The sequence below is a fragment of the Orcinus orca genome, chromosome 9 (assembly GCF_937001465.1).
Source record: "Orcinus orca chromosome 9, mOrcOrc1.1, whole genome shotgun sequence".
Lineage (NCBI taxonomy): Eukaryota > Metazoa > Chordata > Mammalia > Artiodactyla > Delphinidae > Orcinus > Orcinus orca.
Genome location: NC_064567.1, coordinates 24031031 through 24052303, shown reverse-complemented (window position 1 = coordinate 24052303; position 21273 = coordinate 24031031). Strand labels below are relative to the sequence as shown.

The 21273-nt window shown below is 41.2% G+C and overlaps 1 protein-coding gene across 1 annotated transcript in view; it reads left to right on the top strand.

Annotated features, from left to right (window-relative positions):
* The window catches only part of SND1 (staphylococcal nuclease and tudor domain containing 1), a 418878-nt gene that overhangs the window by 41897 nt on the left and 355708 nt on the right, over positions 1-21273 (top strand). Inside the window, exons 4-9 of the mRNA XM_004265475.3 lie at positions 2624-2702; positions 11468-11628; positions 12426-12517; positions 13140-13298; positions 14567-14673; positions 16927-17017. Of these exons, the coding sequence (XP_004265523.1) occupies positions 2624-2702; positions 11468-11628; positions 12426-12517; positions 13140-13298; positions 14567-14673; positions 16927-17017 (689 nt within the window). The remainder of the gene's footprint in view (positions 1-2623; positions 2703-11467; positions 11629-12425; positions 12518-13139; positions 13299-14566; positions 14674-16926; positions 17018-21273) is intronic.

The window sequence follows — 21273 nt, the reverse complement described above, 5'->3', positions numbered from 1 at the left end:
AGAGTCCGCCTGCCGATGCAGGGGACACGGGTTCGTGCCCCGGTCTGGGAAGATCCCACGTGCCGCGGAGCGGCTGGGCCCGTGAGCCATGGCCGCTGAGCCTGCGCGTCCGGAGCCTGTGCTCCACAACGGGAGAGGCCAGAACAGTGAGAGGCCCGTGTACCGCAAAAAAAAAAAAAAAAAAAAAAATTACCGAAAGAATGATTGAAATCATCTACATTTTTCAGTTTTAAAGGCTTAAATGGCTTAAAGTTTAATATTTTCACTCAGATACTTTAACCAATTCTCACTATCAACTGTAATGAAACAGTGCCTTAGCTAATTAATTAGTGTTTATATATTTAGCCTATTTTATGGCTACTCTCTTTTTTGTCTTTTGTTTTTGTTTAGAAAAAAGATTTTCTTTTGCTATATGTAGATAGATAAAGAATTTATTTAACTATAGTTGATTTACAATATTGTGTTTCAGGTGTGTAGCTTCAGATTCTTTTCCACTATAGGTTATTATAAGATACTGAATATGGTTCCATGTGCTATACAGTAAATCCCTGTTGTTTATGTGGCTACTCTTTTTTTTTGCGGTACGCGGGCCTCTCACTGTTGCGGCCTCTCCGGCCACAACACAGGCTCCAGACGCACAGGCTCAGCGGCCGTGGCTCACAGGCCCAGCCGCTCTGCGGCATGTGGGATCTTCGCGGACCGGGGCACGAACCCGTGTCCCCCGCATCAGCAGGCGGACTCTCAACCACTGCGTCACCAGGGAAGCCCTGTGGCTACTCTTTTTATGATGGAGGAGAATGACAGAATTTGAGAGTTTGTGGTTAACCCAGAACTTATTAAAAAAAAGAGAGAGAGATGATTGATTAGTCTTCAACTTTTGGAGAAAATATAGTCACCCACCTGCTCTGAGTACCAGCCCCAATTGTGACTTGATCACAATCATACCTTGGTTAGTAATAAGCAAGCATCAGATCTTTTCCCTACACATTCCCTGTTTTCAGTATTCTATCCACCACATTTTGTTACCTTCTTTGGGAGTTTGGCCCAGAGAATTGTATTTTTTCTCCCTTTTGAAGGAGCAATGAACTCATTTAGAAGTGGGCCAGCCAGCAGCCCTTTCAAAGTGCTCTGTGCCAAGGAGCTGTCCAAGAGCTGTTGCGTTTGCTGTTGACTGGAGAGTTTATGGCCGTTCGCCTTGTTTGTACCAGGCCGTCGTTCTTTCTACCCCCGACCTCTTGGCACCTTACTGCGCAACTTTCCCCATCATTGTGGAGTCTTTCCTTTTGACTTTCCACTCTGTGGGATTATTCCTGTTGCTTCGAAAGAACCAATGTAATATTTACTGATGTCAGGTAGCTGTGTGTGTCTGTGTCGGGCCTCAGCAGTAACCTCAGTGGAAAGGTTCTTGTGATCCACGCTCAGCTTCAGAACCTGAACGTTCTTTGCGTGAACAGCATTCATCTCAACTTTTTTTTTTTTGGCAGTAGGAACAGGGGCTTATGTGCTTCAGAAATTTGGACAGGGCTAATGGCAAGGCATTTAGGTTGAGTTTGGGGGTGGTATGTAAACTTGTTGTTGCTTGCGGAAGTCTATGTATAGTGTACTGAATACATAAACCTTAGAGAATTTTATTCTATGCTGACGTTACCTATCAGCTAGACTGCTGTGTTTCAGTTTATCTAGGAGCTTGTTCTCTGCTGTATTAAAGATTTTTATGTGGTGATTCCCTCATAGCTGTCTTCTTTTATCATTTTGGCTGACAAGCAGGGATTTAAGAGAATACAGAGCGCCTAAAAGCTTTTTCAGTAGCGTGGAAATGCAATTAATGTTTCAAGTGCTCAGGGGGCGCCTAATCAGCTTGTGTTTTATGTTTCACTTCATTTTTCTTGCCTGCTCTGAAGGCTGCCGTGTGAGATTGGAAATCGAGATGCTGTCCCCTGCATCTCTGAGACTAGGAGAAAGTGTTTGTCAAATGGTGTGGCTTACTTGTCTTGGTGGCCTCTTGGAGCAGAGAACAGGACATCGTGAGAGGAACTGGACTTGCCAGTGTGAAACATCGTAGGCAGTCCTAGGTGAATCTGTCTGACTGTCCAGGTGGGGGGGCTGCCTTTTGAATCTGTTGTGTGAATTCCTGCCGTGTGCTTGGCACTGCGCTTGGCGATTTACACACATTTAATTCTCACAAGAACCCATCTCGGCAGGTACTCTTCCCATTTTATAGATGAGTACGTGTATCAAGATGCTGAAAGACCTATTAAGCGGCAGAATTTGCATTTGGTGCCAGGCCTCTCCTCCTTAGGTCAGTGTTAGTTATCCTTTCCTGGGCTGCTGCATGTGTCTTGCTTCCCTGTCAGTCTCCTGGAGTTCCTGAGATTGCCTTTGGCTGAGGAGATACACTAGAAAATTAGTCCAGAGAAGATTTATAGACCTCTGGGTCCTAGAGACTAGACGTTTTGGGGGAGAAGAGGTTTTTTTGAAAACCCAACCCTACCTTGCTGTCTTGTCCCGTTCTCTGGCAACATCATTCCTTGAAGAGCTACGGGTGAAAGTGGTCCCATGAGAGCTCTCTTGCTATTGGAGATGGATTTAAACACAAGATTCACACCTCTTTTTTCCTCCTCAGATACCAATGGGGAAAACATTGCAGAATCTCTGGTTGCAGAGGGATTGGCCACCCGGAGAGAAGGCATGAGAGCGAACAAGTAAGTGTCCATTACTCTTCTCACTATCTGACTTCCTCTCACACCACAGTGAGAACTGGGGGAGTCGACTCTACACTGGCTTTGCTGCATTTTCATTCCTGCCCCCGACATAAAATAGGTAATATCTGGTGTTCTCATGGCTTCTAGGATATTCCTGCCCAGGTGTACGTGTGTATTTTTCTGAGCGAGGAGGTTACTCAGCATTCATTAATGGCATTTGATGTATGTAATTCAAAAACAGGCTTGGAGACGAAGCAGTGCTGTTCTTATACTCATAAGAATCAGTAGACTTATGCCTTACACCGTAGATATTGAGTTCCAGAGTATTTACCCATCCATCCCCAAATATTTATTGAGCATTTACTATATGCCAGGCTGTGTTCTCGACACTGTGAATATAGCAGTGAACAAAGACACTTAGCTTCTGCTAACAATTTAACGGGGAGACAGACAACAAACCAAACAACAAGTAGATGTACGATATTATATGAGGTACAAGGAATAAGTAAATGTAAAATAAAGCAGAGTGAATAAATCAAATTCCAAGCAAAATCTGCTCCTTGGAATCTAGCAGAACTGACAGGGGCTCAGTGGTTATGTTTTAAGGTCAGGGAAAATTTATCTCTCTCCAAAGCCTTTTAGGCCTGTTTCGGTTTATGGATCTGTATATACTTAAGTAATAGGTAAAATGTATTTGTTGTTAATGTCAGCGTGAAAGGTTTATAGTGCATATATCATATGTTAAGTTCACTCAGTAGGATGGGTTGCAGCTGGCTTTAATTAACACTTTAGTCTCAGAAAAGTGTAAGCTACATCAGTAATTTGGAGGCTAAAGATACTGGGTTTTTTTGGCTGCTGTTGTTTGTTTTTTTAGTTTTATTTATTTATTTCTTGAATTTTTGAATTTTATTTTATTTATTTCTTTATACAGCAGGTTCTTATTTGTTATCCATCTTAAACACATCAGTGAATACATGTCAATCCCAATTGCCCGGTTCACGCCCCCCCCCCCCCGCCCCCTGCCGCCCAAAACTTTCCCCCCTTGGTGTCCATACGTTTGTTCTCTACATCTGTGTCTCAGTTTCTGCCCTGCAAACCGGTTCATCTGTACCATTTTTCTAGATTCCACATATATGCATTAATATACGATATTTGTTTTTCTCTTTCTGACTTACTTCACTCTGTATGACAGTCTCTAGATTCATCCACATCTCTACAAACGACCCAATTTCGTTGCTTTTTATGGCTGAGTAATATTCCATTGTATATATGTACCAGATCTTCTTTATCCATTCGTCTGTCGATGGACATTTAGGTTGCTTCCATGACCTGGCTATTGTAAATAGTGCTGAAACGAACAGTGGGGTGCATGTGTCTTTTTGAATTATGGTTTTCTCTGGGTATATGCCCAGTAGTGGGATTGCTGGGTCATATGGTAATTCTATTTTTAGTTTTTTAAGGAACCTCCATACTCTTCTCCATAGTGGGTGTATCAATTTATGTTCCCACCAGCAGTGCAAGAGGGTTCCCTTTTCTCCACACTCTCTCCAGCATTTGTTGTTTGTAGATTTTCTGATGATGCCCATTCTAACTGGTGTGAGGTGATACCTCATAGTAGTTTTGATTTGCATTTCTCTAATAATTAGTGATGTTGAGCAGCTTTTCATGTGCTTCTTGGCCATCTGTATGTCTTTGGAGAAATGTCCATTTAGGTCTTCTGCCCATTTTTGGATTGGGTTGTTTGTTTTTTTGATATTGAGCTGCATGAGCTGCTTGTATATTTTGGAGATTAATCCTTTGTCCATTGCTTCATTTGCAAAAATGTTCTCCCATTCTGAGGTTGTCTTTTCATCTTATTTGTAGTTTCCTTTGCTTTGCAAAAGCTTTTAAGTTTCAGTAGGTCCCATTTGTTTATTTTTGCTTTTATTTCCATTACTGTATGAAGTGGATCAAAAAAGATCTTGCTGTGATTTATGTCAAAGAGTGTTCTTCCTATGTTTTCCTCTAAGAGTTTTATAGTGTCCGGTCTTACATTTAGGTTTCTAATCCATTTTGAGTTTATTTTTGTGCAAGTGTTCTAATTTCATTCTTTTACATGTAGCTGTCCAGTTTCCCAAGCACCACTTATTTAAGAGACTGTGTTTTCTCCATTGTATGTCCTTGCCTCCTCAGTCATAGATCAGTTGACCATAGGTGCGTGGGTTTATCTGTGGGCTTTCTATCCTGTTCCATTGATCTATATTTCTGGTTTTGTGCCAGTACCATATTGTCTTGATTACTGTAGCTTTGTAGTATACTCTGAAGTCAGGGAATCTGATTCCTCCAGCTCTGTTTTTTTCCCTCAAGACTGCTTTGGCTATTTGGGGTCTTTTGTGTCTCCATACAAATTTTAAGATTTTTTGTTCTAGTTCCGTAAAAAATGCCATTGGTAATTTGATAGGGATTGCACTGAATCTGTAGATTGTTTTGGGTAGTGTAGTCATTTTCACAGTATTGATTCTTGCAGTCCAAGTACATGGTATATCTCTCCATCTGTTTGTATCATCTTTAATTTCTTTCATCAGTGTCTTACAGTTTTCTCCATACAGGTCTTTTGTCTCCCTAGGTAGGTTTATTCCTGGGTATTTTATTCTTTTTGTTGCAGTGGTAAATGGGAGTGTTTCCTTAATTTCTCTTTCAGATTTTTCATCATTAGTGTATAGGAATGCAAGAGATTTCTGTGCATTAATTTTGTATCCTGCAATTTTACCAAATTCATTGATTCGCTCCAGTAGTTTTCTGGTGGCATCTTTAGGATTCTCTATGTATAGTATCAGGTCATCTGCAGACAGTGACAGTTTTACTTCTTCTTTTCCAATTTGTATTCCTTTTATTTCTTTTTCTTCTCTGATTGCTGTGGCTAGGACTTCCAAAACTATGTTGAATAATAGTGGTGAGAGTGGACATCCTTGTCTTGTTTCTGATCTTAGTGGAAATGCTTTCCGTTTTTCACCATTGGGAATGATGTTTGCTGTGGGTTTGTCGTATATGGCCTTTATTATGTTGAGTTAGGTTCCCTATATGCCCACTTCTGGAGATTTTTTTTATCATAAACGGGTGTTGAATTGTGTCAAAAGCTTTTTCTGCATCTGTTGAGATGATCATATGGTTTTTATTCTTCAGTTTGTTAATATGGTGTATCACGTTGATTCATTTGCGTATATTGAAGAATCCTTGCATCCCTGGGATATATCCCACTTGATCATAGTGTATGATTCTTTTTTTTTTTTTTTTTTTGCGGTACGCGTGCCTCTCACTGTTGTGGCCTCTCCCATTGTGGAGCACAGGCTCCAGACGCGCAGGCTCAGCGGCCATGGCTCACAGGCCCAGCCACTCTGCGGCATGTGGGATCCTCCCGGACCGGGGCACGAACCCGTGTCCCCTGCATCGGCAGGCGGACTCTCAACCACTACGCCACCAGGGAAGCCCCGTATGATTCTTTTAATGTGTTGTTGGATTCTGTTTGCTAGTAATTTGTTGAGGATTTTTGCATCTATATTCATCAGTGATGTTGGTCTGTAATTTTCTTGTTTTTTAGTATCTTTGTCTGGCTTTGGTATCAGGGTGATGGTGGCCTCATAGAATGAGTTTGGGAGTGTTTCTTCCTCTGCAATATTTTGGAAGAGTTTGAGAAGGTTGTGTGTTAGCTCTTCTCTAAATATTTGACCTGTGAAGCCATCACCTGTGAAGAATTCACCTGTGAAGCCATCTGGTTCTGGACTTTTGTTTGTTGGAAGATTTTTTTTTTTTTTTTTCTGTGGTACGCGGGCCTCTCACTGTTGTGGCCTCTCCCGTTGTGGAGCACAGGCTCCGGACGCGCAGGCTCAGCGGCCATGGCTCACGGGCCCAACCGCTCCGCGACATGTGGGATCTTCCCGGACCGGGGCACGAACCTGTGTCTCCTGCATGGGCAGGCGGACTCTCAACCACTGTGCCACCAGGGAAGCCCCTGTTGGAAGATTTTTAATCACAGTTTCAATTTCATTGCTTGTGATTGGTGTGTTCACATTTTCTATTTCTTCCTGGTTCAGTCTTGGAAGGTTATAACTTTCTAAGAATTTGTCCATTTCTTCCAGGTTCTCCATTTTATTGGCATAGAGTTGCTTGTAGTAGTCTCTTAGGATGCTTTGTATTTATGCGGTGTCTGTTTTAACTTCTTTTTCATTTCTAATTTTATTGATTCGAGTCCGACCTCTTTTTCTTGATGAGTCTGGCTAATGGTTTATCAATTTTGTTTATCTTCTCAAAGAACCAGCTTTTAGTTTTATTCATCTTTGCCCTTATTTTCTTTGTTTCTATTTCATTTATTTCTGCTCTGATCTTTGTGATTTCTTTCTTTCTGCTAACTTTGGCTTTTGTTTGTTTTTCTTTCTCTAGTTCCTTTAGGTGTAAGGTTAGATTGTTTATTTGAGATTTTTCTTGTTTCTTGAGGTAGGCTTATATGCCTATAAACTTACCTCTTAGAACTGCTTTTGCTGCATCCCATAGGTTTTGGATCATCGTGTTTTCATTGTCTTTTGTCACTAGGTATTTTTTTATTTCCTCTTTGATTTCTTCAATGATCTCTTGGTTATTCTGTAACTTATTGTTTAGCCTCCATGTGTTTGTGTTTTGTACGTTTTTTCCCCCTGTAATTGATTTCTAATCTCATAGCGTTGTGGTCAGAAAAGATGCTTGATATGATTTCAATTTTCTGAAATTTACTGATGCTTGATTTGTGACCCAAGATGTGATGTATCCTGGAGAATGTTCCATGCGAACTTGAGAAGAAAGTGTAATCTGTTGTTTTTGGATGGAATGTCCTATAAATATCAATTAAATGTATCTCGTCTATTGTGTCTTTTAAAGCTGTGTTTCCTTATTAATTTTCTGTTTGGATCATGTCGATTTCCTCTTTTATGGCTGTTAGCAGTTGCCTTATGTATTGAGGTGCTCCTATGTTGGGTGCATATATATTTATAATTGTTATATCTTCTTGGATTGATCCCTTGATCATTATGTAGTTTCCTTCCTTGTCTCTTGTAACATTCTTTATTTTAAAGTCTATTTTATCTGGTATGAGTATTGCTACTCCAGCTTTCTTTTGATTTCCATTTGCATGGAATATCTTTTTCCATTCCCTCACTTTCAGTCTGTATGTGTCCCTAGGTCTGAAGTCGTTCTCTTGTAGATAGCGGATGTATGGGTCTTGTTTTTGTATGCATTCAGCAAGCCTGTGTCTTTTGGTTGGAGCATTTAATCCATTCACCTTTAAGGTAATTATTGATATGTATATTCCTATTACCATTTTCTTAATTGTTCTGAGTTTGTTTTTGTAGGTCCTTTTCTTCTCTTTGGTTTCCCACTTAGAGAAGTTCCTTTGGCATTTGTTGTAGAGCTCTTTTGGTGCTGCTGAATTCTCTTAGCTTTTGCTTGTCTGAAAAGCTTTTGATTTCTCCATTGAATCTGAATGAGATCCTTGCCAGGTAGAGTAATCTTGGTTGTAGATTCTTCCCTTTCATCCCTTTAAATATGTCCTGCCACTCCCTTCTCGCTTGTAGAGTTTCTGCTGAGAAATCAGCTGTTAACCTTATGGGAGTTCCCTTGTATGTTATTTGTTGTTTTTCCCTTGCTGCTGTCGATAATTTTTCTTTGTCTTTAATTTTTACCAATTTGATTACTATGTGTCTTGGCATGTTTCTCCTTGGGTTTATCCTGTATGGGACTCTCTGCGCTTCCCAGACTTGGGTGCCTATTTCCTTTCCCATGTTAGGAAGCTTTCGACTGTAATCACTTCAGGTGTTTTCTTGGGTCCTTTCTCTCTCTCTTCTCCTTCTGGGACCCCTATAATGCAAATGTTGTTGCGTTTAATATTGTCCCAGAGGTCTCTTAGGCTGTCTTCATTTCTTTTCATTCTTTTTTCTTTATTCTGTTCCATAGCAGTGAATTCCACCATTATGTCTTCCAGGTCACTTATCTGTTCTTCTGCCTCAGTTATTCTGCTATTGATTCCCTTCTAGTGTATTTTTCATTTCAGTTATTGTATTGTTCATCTCTGTTTGTTTGTTCTTTAATTCTTCTAGGTCTTTGTTAAGCATTTCTTGCATCTTCTTGATCTTTGCCTCCATTCTTTTTCTGAGGTCCTGGATCATCTTCACTGTCATTATTCTGAATTCTTTTTCTGGAAGGTTGCCTATCTCCACTTCATTTAGTTGTTTTTCTGGGGTTTTATCTTGTTCCTTCATGTGGTACGTAGCCCTCTGCCTTTTCATCTTGTGTGTTTTTCTGTAAATGTGTTTTTTTTCCCACAGGTTGCAGGATTGTAGTTCTTGCTTCTGTTGTCTGTCCTCTAGTGGATGAGGCTATCTCAGAGGCTTGTGCAAGTTTACTTATGGGAGGGACTGGTGGTGGGTAGAGCTGGTTGTTGCTCTGGTGAGCAGAGCTCAGTAAAACTTTAATCTGCTTGTCTGCTGATGGGTGGGGCTGGGTTCCCTCCCTGTTGGTTGTTTGGCCTGAGGTGACCCAACACTGGAGCTTACCCAGGCTCTTTGGTGGGGTTAATGGCGGACTCTGGAAGGGTTCACGCCAAGGAGTACTTCCCAGAACTTCTGCTGCCAGTGTCCTTGTCCTCACGGTGAGACGTAGCCACCCCTCCGCCTCTGCAGGAGACCCTCCAACACTAGCAGGTAGGTCTGGTTCAGTCTCCTATGGGGTCACTGCTCCTTCCCCTGGGTCCCGATGTGCACACTACTTAGTGTGTACCCCCCATGAATGGAGTTTGTTTCCCCCAGTCCTCTTGACATCCTGCAATGAAATCTTGCTAGCCTTCAAAGTCTGATTCTCTAGGAATTCCTCCTCCCGTTGCCAGATCCCAGGTTGGGAAGCCTGACATGGGGCTCAGAACCTTCACTCCAGTGGGTGGACTTCTGTGGTATAAGTGTTCTCCAGTTTGTGAGTCACCCACCCAGCAGTTATGGGACTTGATTTTATTGTGATTGTGCCCCTCCTACCATCTCATTGTGGCTTCTCCTTTGTTTTTGGATGTGGGGTATCTTTTTTGGTGAGTTCCAGCGTCTTCCTGTCGATGATTGTTCAGCAGTTAGTTGTGCTTTCGGTGCTCTCCCAAGACAGAGTGAGAATATGTCTTTCTACTCTGCCATCTTGAACCAATCCTGGCTTTTTTAAAAATTTTTTTAGTTTTTTACTGTACCACGCGGCTTGTGGGATCTTAGTTCCTGACCAGGGATTGAACCTGGGACCATGGCAGTGAAGAGTCCTAACCACTGGACTGCCAGGGAACTCCCCAAAGATGCTGTTTAAATCATTAAATCCTTGTTGTATTATGACTGTAGCTGTAGAAGACGCTTTAGATAAATCTTTGCATGAACTGTACCAATGATGGGGAGGAAGAAAGGCCAAAATGTACAGTTTGCCTCCTTCCTGCCTTCATAGACTTTGTGGTCAAGTCATTCACCATATACTTCTTTGGTCCTTTATGATTCCAAAGAGTCGTTGGCTAGAGCTTATAATTGGGGTGTGAGCATGTGGGAATTTGTTGAATTCTGACATTTGTCTTAGGTCCTGATTTTGGAAGCACGCCAAAGTTGTGTCTTAAGGACAGTTGCTGGCATGATTACTGTTGCAGTGTTTTTTGGAATCCAGTTTGCAACCAGAATGAAGAATTTTTAAAAAACCCAAAGCAGTATTGTATCATCTCAACAAAGATATCTCCCCTGGAGTCCCAATCCTTTTTTCTCCAAAGTTGTCTTGATTTAAAGCCTTCGTTTCTCAGTTTCAATGTTTGCTTCTATCTCAAGCTACATTTTTTTTTCCCCTGTGGAATTCTGGCAGTAATTTTGGATCTCTGAAGTTGATGATTGTTTTTTTTTGTGGGGAGGAGGGAAAGAGCAGTACTGAGGATTTCTGGCTTGAGAAATTGTAGGTTAGGAGTCCCTGTTGAAAATCCCTACTGATCAAGGTGGGAGCTTCAGTTTCTGCAGAAGGCTGTTGATGGAACGAGGCGCTGACATCGTGGAAAGGCTTTCCAGGTTCACTTCAGCTCGGATACGTATGAGAGAGAGAAGAGCAGAGCCATTTCTGGGTTTGGTTGTTCTGGGTGTTTTTTTGTTTTTGTTTTCCGGTCTGTCTACTGACTTTCTGGCTGCTCTTGTATGTAGTTTGGTTTCCTGTCTAATGAAGGAGTCTTCATCTTCAGACTGCTTTGCTTAGCTGGCCTTATTGAATGTGTAAGTAGTTTTGGGGTGACATTGTCTGTAATGGTATTTGTTCTGCATTCCCCAGCTCTGTTCTGCAGACAACAGGGAGTAAGGGTGGTTCTTAGTCACTTTCCCTGCGCTGTGTCCTGCCGAGCTCTGCCCGGATTCTAGTTCCTGAATCTGGGGTGGTTAAATGAAGCTCTCCCTCCTGGAGCGGCTCCCTTCCGAGCCACCAGCTTGTTCTCTTGTAATCACTGATGGTGGCAGTACCGAGACGCGTGTTCTTTGGATACTCTCATTAAATGCTGTTATGATTGAATCTTTTGTTTGAGGGAATAAGTCTGAAATCCAGAAGTTGCACTCATGATGGGTTTCTGTTTATAGGCCTGGGTCTGAAGCCACAGATGTGAAACAAACTCTTTGGTCTTTTCAAGGGGAGAAGTTGCTGAAGAAACCCAGAATCAAAGATGAGCCTGATATTTCTGTTGTGAATTCACTAACCACATGTGTTTATTATTTCTCACGTCCCAGTCCTGAGCAGAACCGGCTTTCGGAGTGTGAGGAGCAAGCAAAAGCAGCTAAGAAAGGAATGTGGAGTGAGGGGAATGGTTCACATACTCTCCGGGACCTCAAGTATACCATTGAGAACCCAAGGCACTTTGTGGACTCGCACCACCAGAAGCCTGTTAATGGTGAGGCTGTCGGGAAAAGACGGATGTGACTCAGGGTGATTTCTCTCTATCTGCTCTTGAGCTCCTTGAGGTTAATAAAAGCAATTCTGCTTTAGTGCCCAAGGGAAATTGTTAAGGGGAAAACAACACCCGGTATTTTGGAAGGGAGCTTGAATCCAGTTCATATAGGTTGCATCAGATGTATTTTGCTGAGGTTATTCCTTTGCGGCTACAAGCTAGTAAATTGCTGGTAATTTTGCACATGGGGGATCTTCCTATTTTCTCTAAAAGATGGCTACCTAAATACTGTCCCCAAAACGTCAAGGTAGACATGTGTATTCTGTATATAGCGAAACACATATGCGTGTGCCCATGTGCGTGCATGCATACACACACACACACACACACACACACACACACATTCTGTATAGTTCTTGGTCCTACTTTGAGATCATATTAACTTACAGACTCAGTAAAATAAAATTATTACCAATCCTGAATTGTTGTTATTTTTTTGCCAGGCACTCAGTACACAGATAAGCTTTGTTATCTGTAAGCTAGGTTGCTTAGGTGTAAGCCATGAGGTCCCAGAAGGTTCAAAAGACGTAGACGTTGGTCTGAACCAAATCCCCCAGGAATAGTTTGGGCAGGAGTCTGTTGTGTGAACACTCGTGATGTGCCGGTGCTTTGTCACCTCTTGGAGGGAGGCTTTCTTGGGGTTTGGGGGAGAGGAACTGCATTCTGGGCAGTTTGTTTGGGCATTGTTTATCCTCGGCACGACTTTTGCTATGACTCAAGGCGTTTGTTCTGTCATGCAGCTATCATCGAGCACGTGAGGGACGGCAGTGTGGTCAGGGCCCTGCTCCTGCCTGACTACTACCTGGTCACGGTCATGCTGTCAGGGATCAAGGTCAGATCATACATTGGGCTACAGGGTGGTGATAGGGTTTGTGGAAGCGTTCAGTGACAGACTCTTCTACTTGGGGACTTCGTATGTACTGTTTCTTTCTTGTATGGGCTGTTAACATTGACTAGAGTACTTTAAACTTTGCAGTTGGACAGTTCTAATTAGATCAAATAAGACGTTATTTTTTAAGTACTCAGGGTCTGTTTGGAGTGGGCTGTGCTGAGATTGTTGAAACCTAGGGAGGAGGGGATGGGAGGCTCTGAAGTTTGTTGAGTGTGGCTTGTCAGTATAAAATACCCATTTTGATTAAAGAGATAATCAGGGATTTAAAGCGAGGCATTGGTGAATCTCTACTTGGCAAGGGGTCATTTTCAAGTATTGATATAATTAAGATGATTTTCCCCATGGTAACATGAGTTTTGTTTGCTTTACCAAAAAGTGTGGGATGACGATATCTCTAGTTGCATTTTATCAGTATGCTTTAAAAAGGGTTGGAAGACCTGATTTGAGACCTTTCCAAGCTCAGTTTTGTGGGGTTTGTGCTTTTTGGACGGTTCCCTGTGGCCTGAGCGGGCCCAGCACTCACATTAGGCTGCGTCACCCACTCGCCTTACTTTTGCTTTAGTGCCCAACTTTTCGACGGGAAGCAGATGGCAGTGAAACACCAGAACCTTTTGCCGCAGAAGCCAAATTTTTCACCGAGTCTCGACTGCTTCAGAGAGATGTCCAGATCATTCTGGAAAGCTGCCACAACCAGAACATTCTGGGTACCATCCTTCATCCAGTGAGTGTGCCTATGCAGACTGGGCCATGTGGGATGTGTGTGTGGGGGGTTCCACTTGGGGTTTGAAGAGCTGTAGTTTGCTTTTCTTCTTCCCCTGTATATTCATGAGCCACTGAAATGTCTTGGCAGGATTATAATCTACTGATTTTGAGGCCTTTTCTAGGGAGTTATCAGTTACCTGATAGAATTGGACAAATCTGCAACTTTGTACTTTTAGAAAACTCATCTCAGTTGTTACTGGGTTTATAAGGGGAGGAAGGACTCTAGCACTTATTTTCCCAAGGGCTGGTCCTAAAGCTTGCCAATAAGAAAGGTGGGAGGTTGCCACATCAGTGAGAAGTGGTGATGAAGCTTCTGGATGGGATTGGTGAGTTTTGTATGCAGGTCTAGAAGTTAGCTATGTGGGGTTTTGGTAGAACTCTGAAGAGGAAACCATTCTATGGAAAAACTGTTCCAGGCCTTATCCAGTTACTGCCTAACTCTGCTTTTGAGTAGGAACCAGGTTCTTTAAGTTCTTGTAGTTCTGACTATTGGGAGTTTTACTCTGTTGTATACTTTGGTAGGTGGGGTATTCTTGGATGGGAAATGACTTTGTTTTTTAGCACCCAAGTTTAAGTAGATTTTCATTATTGTAACCTCTATCCAATACAGAATAAACTATTGTTACTCTTTGGCTAAAGAATTCTTCCATGATGGCAGCTGTGGAAGGCTGGGAGGCTTGGTTTGGAATGTGCCAAGGTCATGTCTGTTTCTTCTGGAGTGCTAGCTGTCTGCCAGAGCCCTGCCAGATGGCTCTGTGTCACAGTAGAATGTGAATTGCAATTCACTGGGCAAAATGTAACTTAAGTTATCCCTTACTCAGCCTGTTCTTTAGCTTTCCCCTTATGAAAAGGGGAGTAAGTGCTGATCTCAGGGAAGGAAATAATAGGTATAATCTCTACTGAAGATTAACATCCTCAGCCCACAAGAAGAGCTATTGAAATGTCAATTCCATTCAATGCCACTAACATTTATCCTACCCCTGTTAAGTGAGAGTTACTGTGCTGGGTGTTGTGGGATGTGAAGCCAAGGCTGTTGAAAGGAGTCGCAGAGCAGCATCTCCCCTCTTATGGCTGATTTCTTAATGAGAGAAATGGCTCTTCTTTTTTTTTTTTTTAAACTGCAAAGTAGACTGTGGCAATGTTAATCATGTCAGAAGTCTAGAGAAACAGATTCTCTTGCAATAGAATCTAATCTATGCCTGCTTTCTCACGTGCCTCGTTTTTCAGAATGGCAACATCACAGAGCTCCTCCTGAAGGAAGGTTTTGCCCGCTGTGTGGATTGGTCGATTGCAGTTTACACACGGGGTGCAGAAAAGCTGAGGGCGGCTGAGAGGTAAGGTCTGTCGGGGAAGCCTTCCAGCCAAGGGTCTTGGTAGGGATCTTCAGGGGAAGAAATCTAGGGATCTTCTCTCACCCATCCATGTCAGTGTAAAGGATTAGGGAAATTCCAAAAGAGGCCAGGATCTCAGAGAGGAGTGGCTTACTTATAAGTCTCCAGGTTCAGTCTAAGTCAGTGCTGTATACTAGGGGCCTAGATTTTTCACTCAGACATTATTCTTCACCTGACTTGCTTTTTTAGCGTTTTCAGTACACTGTTTCTCCAAGCCCATCACTTAAACCCCAGGTTTTAGGCATTTGAAATGAAATAAACTTGAGGCTTATTTGAGGACAGTGAAATAGCTTATCAGCTACTTCCCGACATACAGGCTGGAGCCAGGCATATGATGGAAAGATAGAGCCGGTGGGTCCCCAAACAGAACTATCCAATGTTGTTGTGAGGCCTGATGCCCTAATTTATCTAACAGTATGTTGTAGTTATAAATGCTAATGCAACTGTGAGGTGTTTTTGGCTAGGTGCCTCATGGTTAAAGCAGATGTAGCAATAACTGATTTCCAGGCAAATGCTAGTTGGATCTTGCCAAGATCAGTGGCTGTTTCAAAATGTTTCCAGGTATATAGGTGAACTTGATGTTCCTGATGGGGCAGATGGAAGAAAATGAAGCAGGTAGATGAATAGAGATGATGTTCTCAAAGTCCCAGCAACTGTCTCTCAGGATACATTTAGGTAGAAGGCCAGGACCATTAGTGACAACGTTCCACTCAAGCCTGTGTGGCTTATTTCAGAGTCGTAAGACTATAACGGTCTTGATAACTTCACATTTTTGCCTTTGAGGTGCACAGCTAGGAGATGTGCAAGAACGTGAATTAAATGACTGTGTTTCCCCTTTGCTAGCTCTTTTACAGCTTTCTGTACCTGTAAGCAGAAATACTTGGGATTTTTTGTCTGGGCCATTTGATATGGCCTGCCTGACAAAGGTAGACTGATTGAAAAAACACAATGGTTGTACAAATTGTCTAGTATTTTTATGTTCCACAGTTAAATTCAAAAGATACAATACCCTTATCAAGCACAGCGTTCCAGATACCTCTGATTATTTCATGATGCTCAATTTTTTTATTGTTGTTCAGAAGATCCTGTAAGTCTATTATTCTAAATTATTATTTTGGTTGGTAGTTCTTTTTGCATTCTTTAAGTTCCTGCCTCTCTCTGAAGAAAGTGAGTTACAGTGACAGTAGTTTCTACATGTTTTATAACATCTATAAGAGATTTTTAAGAGTGCTCATCATTAAAAAACAGGTTTAGACCAAGGAATGCAAATCATGTTTCAGTGATATGATTACTTGCCTGTTGTTTTGCATGCTGTGTTATAGACTTGCTTGCATTGTTGGTAAATCTGTATTGAAGTATTTCATGTGCTTTACAACTACTACATGCTGCTTTTAAAGGTTGCAATACTGTTTTCAGAAATAATAGTTTAATAGTCCCTTTCCCCTCCATCCATTTATTTCTCAATAAATACTTTGACAGTTTTTTACTGATATATAATATATGTGTGTGCATATATATATGATTAAAAAAAAATCTTTGCACATATTCCCTTTCCCTCTCTTAATCTGACTCAAAAAAATGTCTCCTGGGCTTACTACTCTAAAACAAATTTCTGCCAGCATGATTTTTTACCTTTTGGCAGTGAAATTCTATTGGATTTTTGTCCATTTTTCATAATCATTAGTTGCACTAGAGTGACAATTTTGTTCTTGTTTTCCACATGGGCTTTGGGTTGCTGACAGCCTTTTCATAATTCAAATGGAAATTGAGCGGGCCTATGCTTTTTAAAAAATATATTTGTTAGATGTGTGTGTTCTCCCTCCCATTTAAGAGAGTAGTTGCTCTGTGTTCGTCATTCCAGCGCCTGGCATTTAGTAATAGCTCAGGAGGTACTTGATAAGCCAAAAGAGCTAATTATTGAGGTGGACTTGTACTGTCCAGACTCAGAAAAGTGTACACCCAGACCTCAGCCTATCAGCCATGGGTTTATGGTATATATGCATCTTGGATAGTTCCAGTTGCTGTACAGTTTTTCTTGTGGCTGTCATGCTTTGTTCAGGTTTGATTGGCCGTTTCTGCTGGGTGCCTTGTCTATGAGATAGGGTAGGATTCTGTGCTGTTTGCTCCTGTGGTGATGGTGGATTCCATTGCTGACCTAGTCCATCTGAGTAATTTGCATCCTTGCTTTGTTGCCAGGTTTGCCAAGGAGCGCAGGCTGAGAATATGGAGAGACTATGTGGCTCCCACTGCTAATTTGGACCAAAAGGACAAGCAGTTTGTTGCCAAGGTGAGTCATTCTCAGCATCTGGAGATGCATTGTGGACGATGTCTAGTGATAATACAGAGCTCTGAATAATCAGTCAAGAGCTGAAGCATTTCTATTTTAGGCAAACCACTGCATGGCTTGCATGGATGTGTGTGCATGATTGCATGCACGTGTGTATTTATTGTAGCGGACTTAGAAACCATAAGAACTTAAATTTCTTGCCTTGAATTTGCATAACTTCACTAGAAGTTCATGGGTTAAAGTTGTAGACATTGACCCCTTGAAATCTCTCTCATATTCTGGAGGTTCTGTCCATTTAGCAAATGACATTCTCTTAGATTTCTCTTTTCTTTTTTTGGCCATGCTGCATGGCCTGTAGGATCTTAGTTCCCACCAGGGATTGAACCTGGGCCAATGGCAGTGAAAGCACTGAGTCCTAACCACTGGACTGCCAGGGAACGCCCTCTCTTAGATTTCTTATGCCCAAGTATATATGACTTCAAATTTCTCTCCTTTCTGTTTTGGGACTCTTGTGGATTTGAATTTTTTCTAATGTGATGTGTTTTGTGTTTTTTTTTTAATTTAATTTTATTTATTTTTTATACAGCAGGTTCTTATTAGTCATCCATTTTATACACATCAGTGTATACATGTCAATCCCAATTGCCCAATTTATCACACCCCCCCCGTGGCTTCCCCGCCTTGGTGTCCATACGTTTGTTCTCTACATCTGTGTCTCTATTTCTGCCCTGAAAACCAGGTCATCTGTACCATTTTTCTAGGTTCCACATATATGCGTTAATATACGATATTTGTTTTTCTCTTTCTGACTTACTTCACTCTGTATGACAGTCTCTAGAAACATCCCCATCTCTACAAATGACCCAATTTCGTTCCTTTTTATGGCTGAGTAATATTCCATTGTATATATGTACCAGATCTTCTTTATCCATTCGTCTGTTGATGGACATTTAGGTTGCTTCCATGACCTGGCTATTGTAAATAGTGCTGCAGTGAACATTGGGGCGCATGTGTCTTTTTGAATTATGGTTTTCTCTGGGCATATGCCCAGTAGTGGGATTGCTGGGTCATATGGTAATTCTATTTTTAGTTTTTTAAGGGACCTCCATACTGTTCTTCATAGTGGCTGTATCAATTTACATTCCCACCAACAGTGCAGGAGAGTTCCCTTTTCTCCACACCCTCTCCAGCATTTGTTGTTTGTAGATTTTCTGATGATGCCCATTCTAACTGGTGTGAAGTGATACCTCATTGTAGTTTTGATTTGCATTTCTCTAATAATTAGTGATGTGTTTTATTGAGGGCTCTCCACTGATGTGTCCTGAGATGGATTTCTCTGATGTGAACTAGAGCTACTGGATAGATTGTTTGGGTCCAGCAGGAGTGCTGTAGAAGTGTTTTTTCCTTCATTGTGGGGTTTGGTACCTTGAGTGTTAGAACCTGTGGTAGACCTCACTTTCCCAAAATTGCTAGTGTTTTTAACTGTTTGTTAATTTTGGCAAGACATAATGGAAGCTTTGTCTTTATGGACTTAAAGTGGTTAAATATCCATATCCTTGAGCTTGAGAAGTGGCTGTGCTAAAAATGTCTAATAGTGAGTTTAAGATGCAAAGCCACTAGGTGGCACTGTCAGTCTGAAAAATCCTGGAATGCTTTTTCTTAGAATGGTAAAATTTTAACAAGTCTCCGAGGAATTGGCTGAATTTCTTCACTTTCTTTTTTATGATGCCCAAAGTAGTAGGTCACAGAATGTTCAAGCGGCCCCTTCCCTCTTCTGGTAGATGGTCTCTAAGCACCTGTAAGATTAAGTATAATCGTGACTTTTAGTGGACATTAGTGGGAGGAGCCCCTGGTTGGATACTCCCTATGCATCTTCCACATCTTGATGAAGATCAGAATGGACCCCTGCTTCTTTTTGTGAGGACCATACTAGTTTGGGAACTTGGGCATGGCTACTCTGCCTAACTGAAACTTAACTTGGTGTGTTTATGTTTCCTATAATCTGTTCTAAAGACTACACTGCACAATGAAAGGATGATAATTCACTCACTAAGGAGGCAGGCCTTCCATTTTTCACCATCATCACTTTGGGCATCTGTGATATTAGTGATGTAGATGACCCTTGGGAGGGTCTCATTATCCTGTACTGTCCCTAGCAGCCCCTCCTCAGTTGAAATTGAGTTTGTAGAGAAACCTAGAAGATTTTGAAGGGTTTTTTGGCCTTGGCAGTTGGGGAACCTAAGGCATTGCTGAAGAAAAATTCTTCAGCTAAAGGATTAGACAATTGAGTCAGTGGCTTTGCATTTATCTTGAATATGATTTTATTGATAACTAGAAAAAGGAGAGCTTTAGGACATTTATAGGACATTTCTTCCATTTTAAAAAATCCAGGATCCCAGAATCTATGTTTTGTCTTTTTTGTTTTAAAACAGGGTGAGGCATTTTTTTTGCTTTTGTTTTTAATTACAATGAAGTTTTATTTGTTACAATGCCAGAGTAGAGGAGATTGCCTCCAAAAGCCAACTGATTAAGGATCTTGTAGTATCCTAAACATAAATTTAGGTCATTTGGATATAGACTTGTTCAGAGTAGAGAGAAAAAGGTGTTTATAGGTAGATAAATGGTTTTTGAAACTTACTGAATTTTGGAAATTCTTCAGCCTTATTTTTGTTTTTAAAACAGGAAAAAACATAAAAAAGAAGGAAAAACACTCATACTAGATGGAATTACTATGACACAGGTTTTTTTTTTTTTTTAAAAACAAAGTTGATCATACTGTCAATCTCGGAGGTTGGCAAACTATGGCCCACGGGCCAGATTTGGCCCGTCACTTGTTTTTGTGTGGCCTGTGAGCTAAGAATGGATTTTACGTAGAAAAAAAATTTCTGTGGCACATTGAAATAATATGAAATTCAAATTTCAGTGTCATGAGTAAGTTGGCACATAGCCATGTCTGTTCGTTTACATATTGTCTAGAGCTGTTTTTGTGATACGGTGGCAGAGGTGAATGGTTGTGACAGAGACCATATGGCCTGCAAAGCCTAAAATATTTGCTATCTGGCCCTTTACCGAAGAAGTCTGCTGACCCTTGATCTATACCAGTCCTACTCAGAGTACCTTGATATGATATAAGGAGCTTGAGCCAGAATGTAAACCAAGGCATTGCTGCTTTCATCAAGAAAATCTTGCTACAGAAAAATGTTCTTGGTGATGTAGTTGATTTATGTTCTGCTACAAGTGCCTTATCTCATTGCAGACTGGCAGCAACTTTTGAATAGTCCTGACTTGTATTCCTTTGTATATAATTTTTAAGTTTGTAAGTTTTTATTTTTAACACGTAAACATTTTTAAAGAACTCTAGGGTCTTCTTAAGAAATGTACTGTCTGGGGGCTTCACTGGTTGTGCAGTGGTTAAGAATCCACCTGCCAATGCAGGGGACACGGGTTTGATCCCTGGCCCGGGAAGATCCCACATGTCGCGGAGCAACTAAGCCCATGCGCCACAACTACTGAGCCTGTGCTCTAGAGCATGTGAGCCACAACTACTGAACCCACGTGCCACAACTACTGAAGTCTGTGCTCCTAGAGCCCGCGCACTGCAACGAAGAGCAGCCCCTGCTCGCAGCAACTGGAGAAAGCCTGCATGCAGCAACGAAGACCCAATGCAGCCAAAAATAAATAAATAAATAAATAAATAAATAAATAAATAAATAAATAAAATTTTAAAAAAAGAGTGGTGACCTCCCAAAACAACACTGCAAAGGCTGAGTCACTTTAAAAAAAAAAAGGAAAAGAAAAACAGAAATGTACTGTTTCCCTCTCCCTTGAGGCAGCCATTTCTGTAAACATTTTTGAAGAACTCTATTCTCTGCTTAAGAAATGTACTGTTTGTTTCCCTCTCCCTCGAGGCAGCCATTTTCAACTCTTTGCTAATCCATGTCGTGGAATAAAATGTTACATTGCTCACTCTTGATTTTTCAGGCATAACCCCTTTTCCTTCACACCATAGAAGGAGAAGATTTAGTTTTTTCACACATGGGTGTGCGTGTATTTTTCTCTATGCCTTCTAATAGGACTATACCATAATTCTGGCTCAGTTAATATTCAATGTTTACTTTGTAAATGCTAATCACTTCCGAGCCATATAGCACATTATGAATACTTTTCATTTCCTGCATGATTTTTTGTTTTCCCTGGAGGTAATAATTATTTTAAAATTTATGTATATATCTTTCTCATACATATTAATTCAGCCC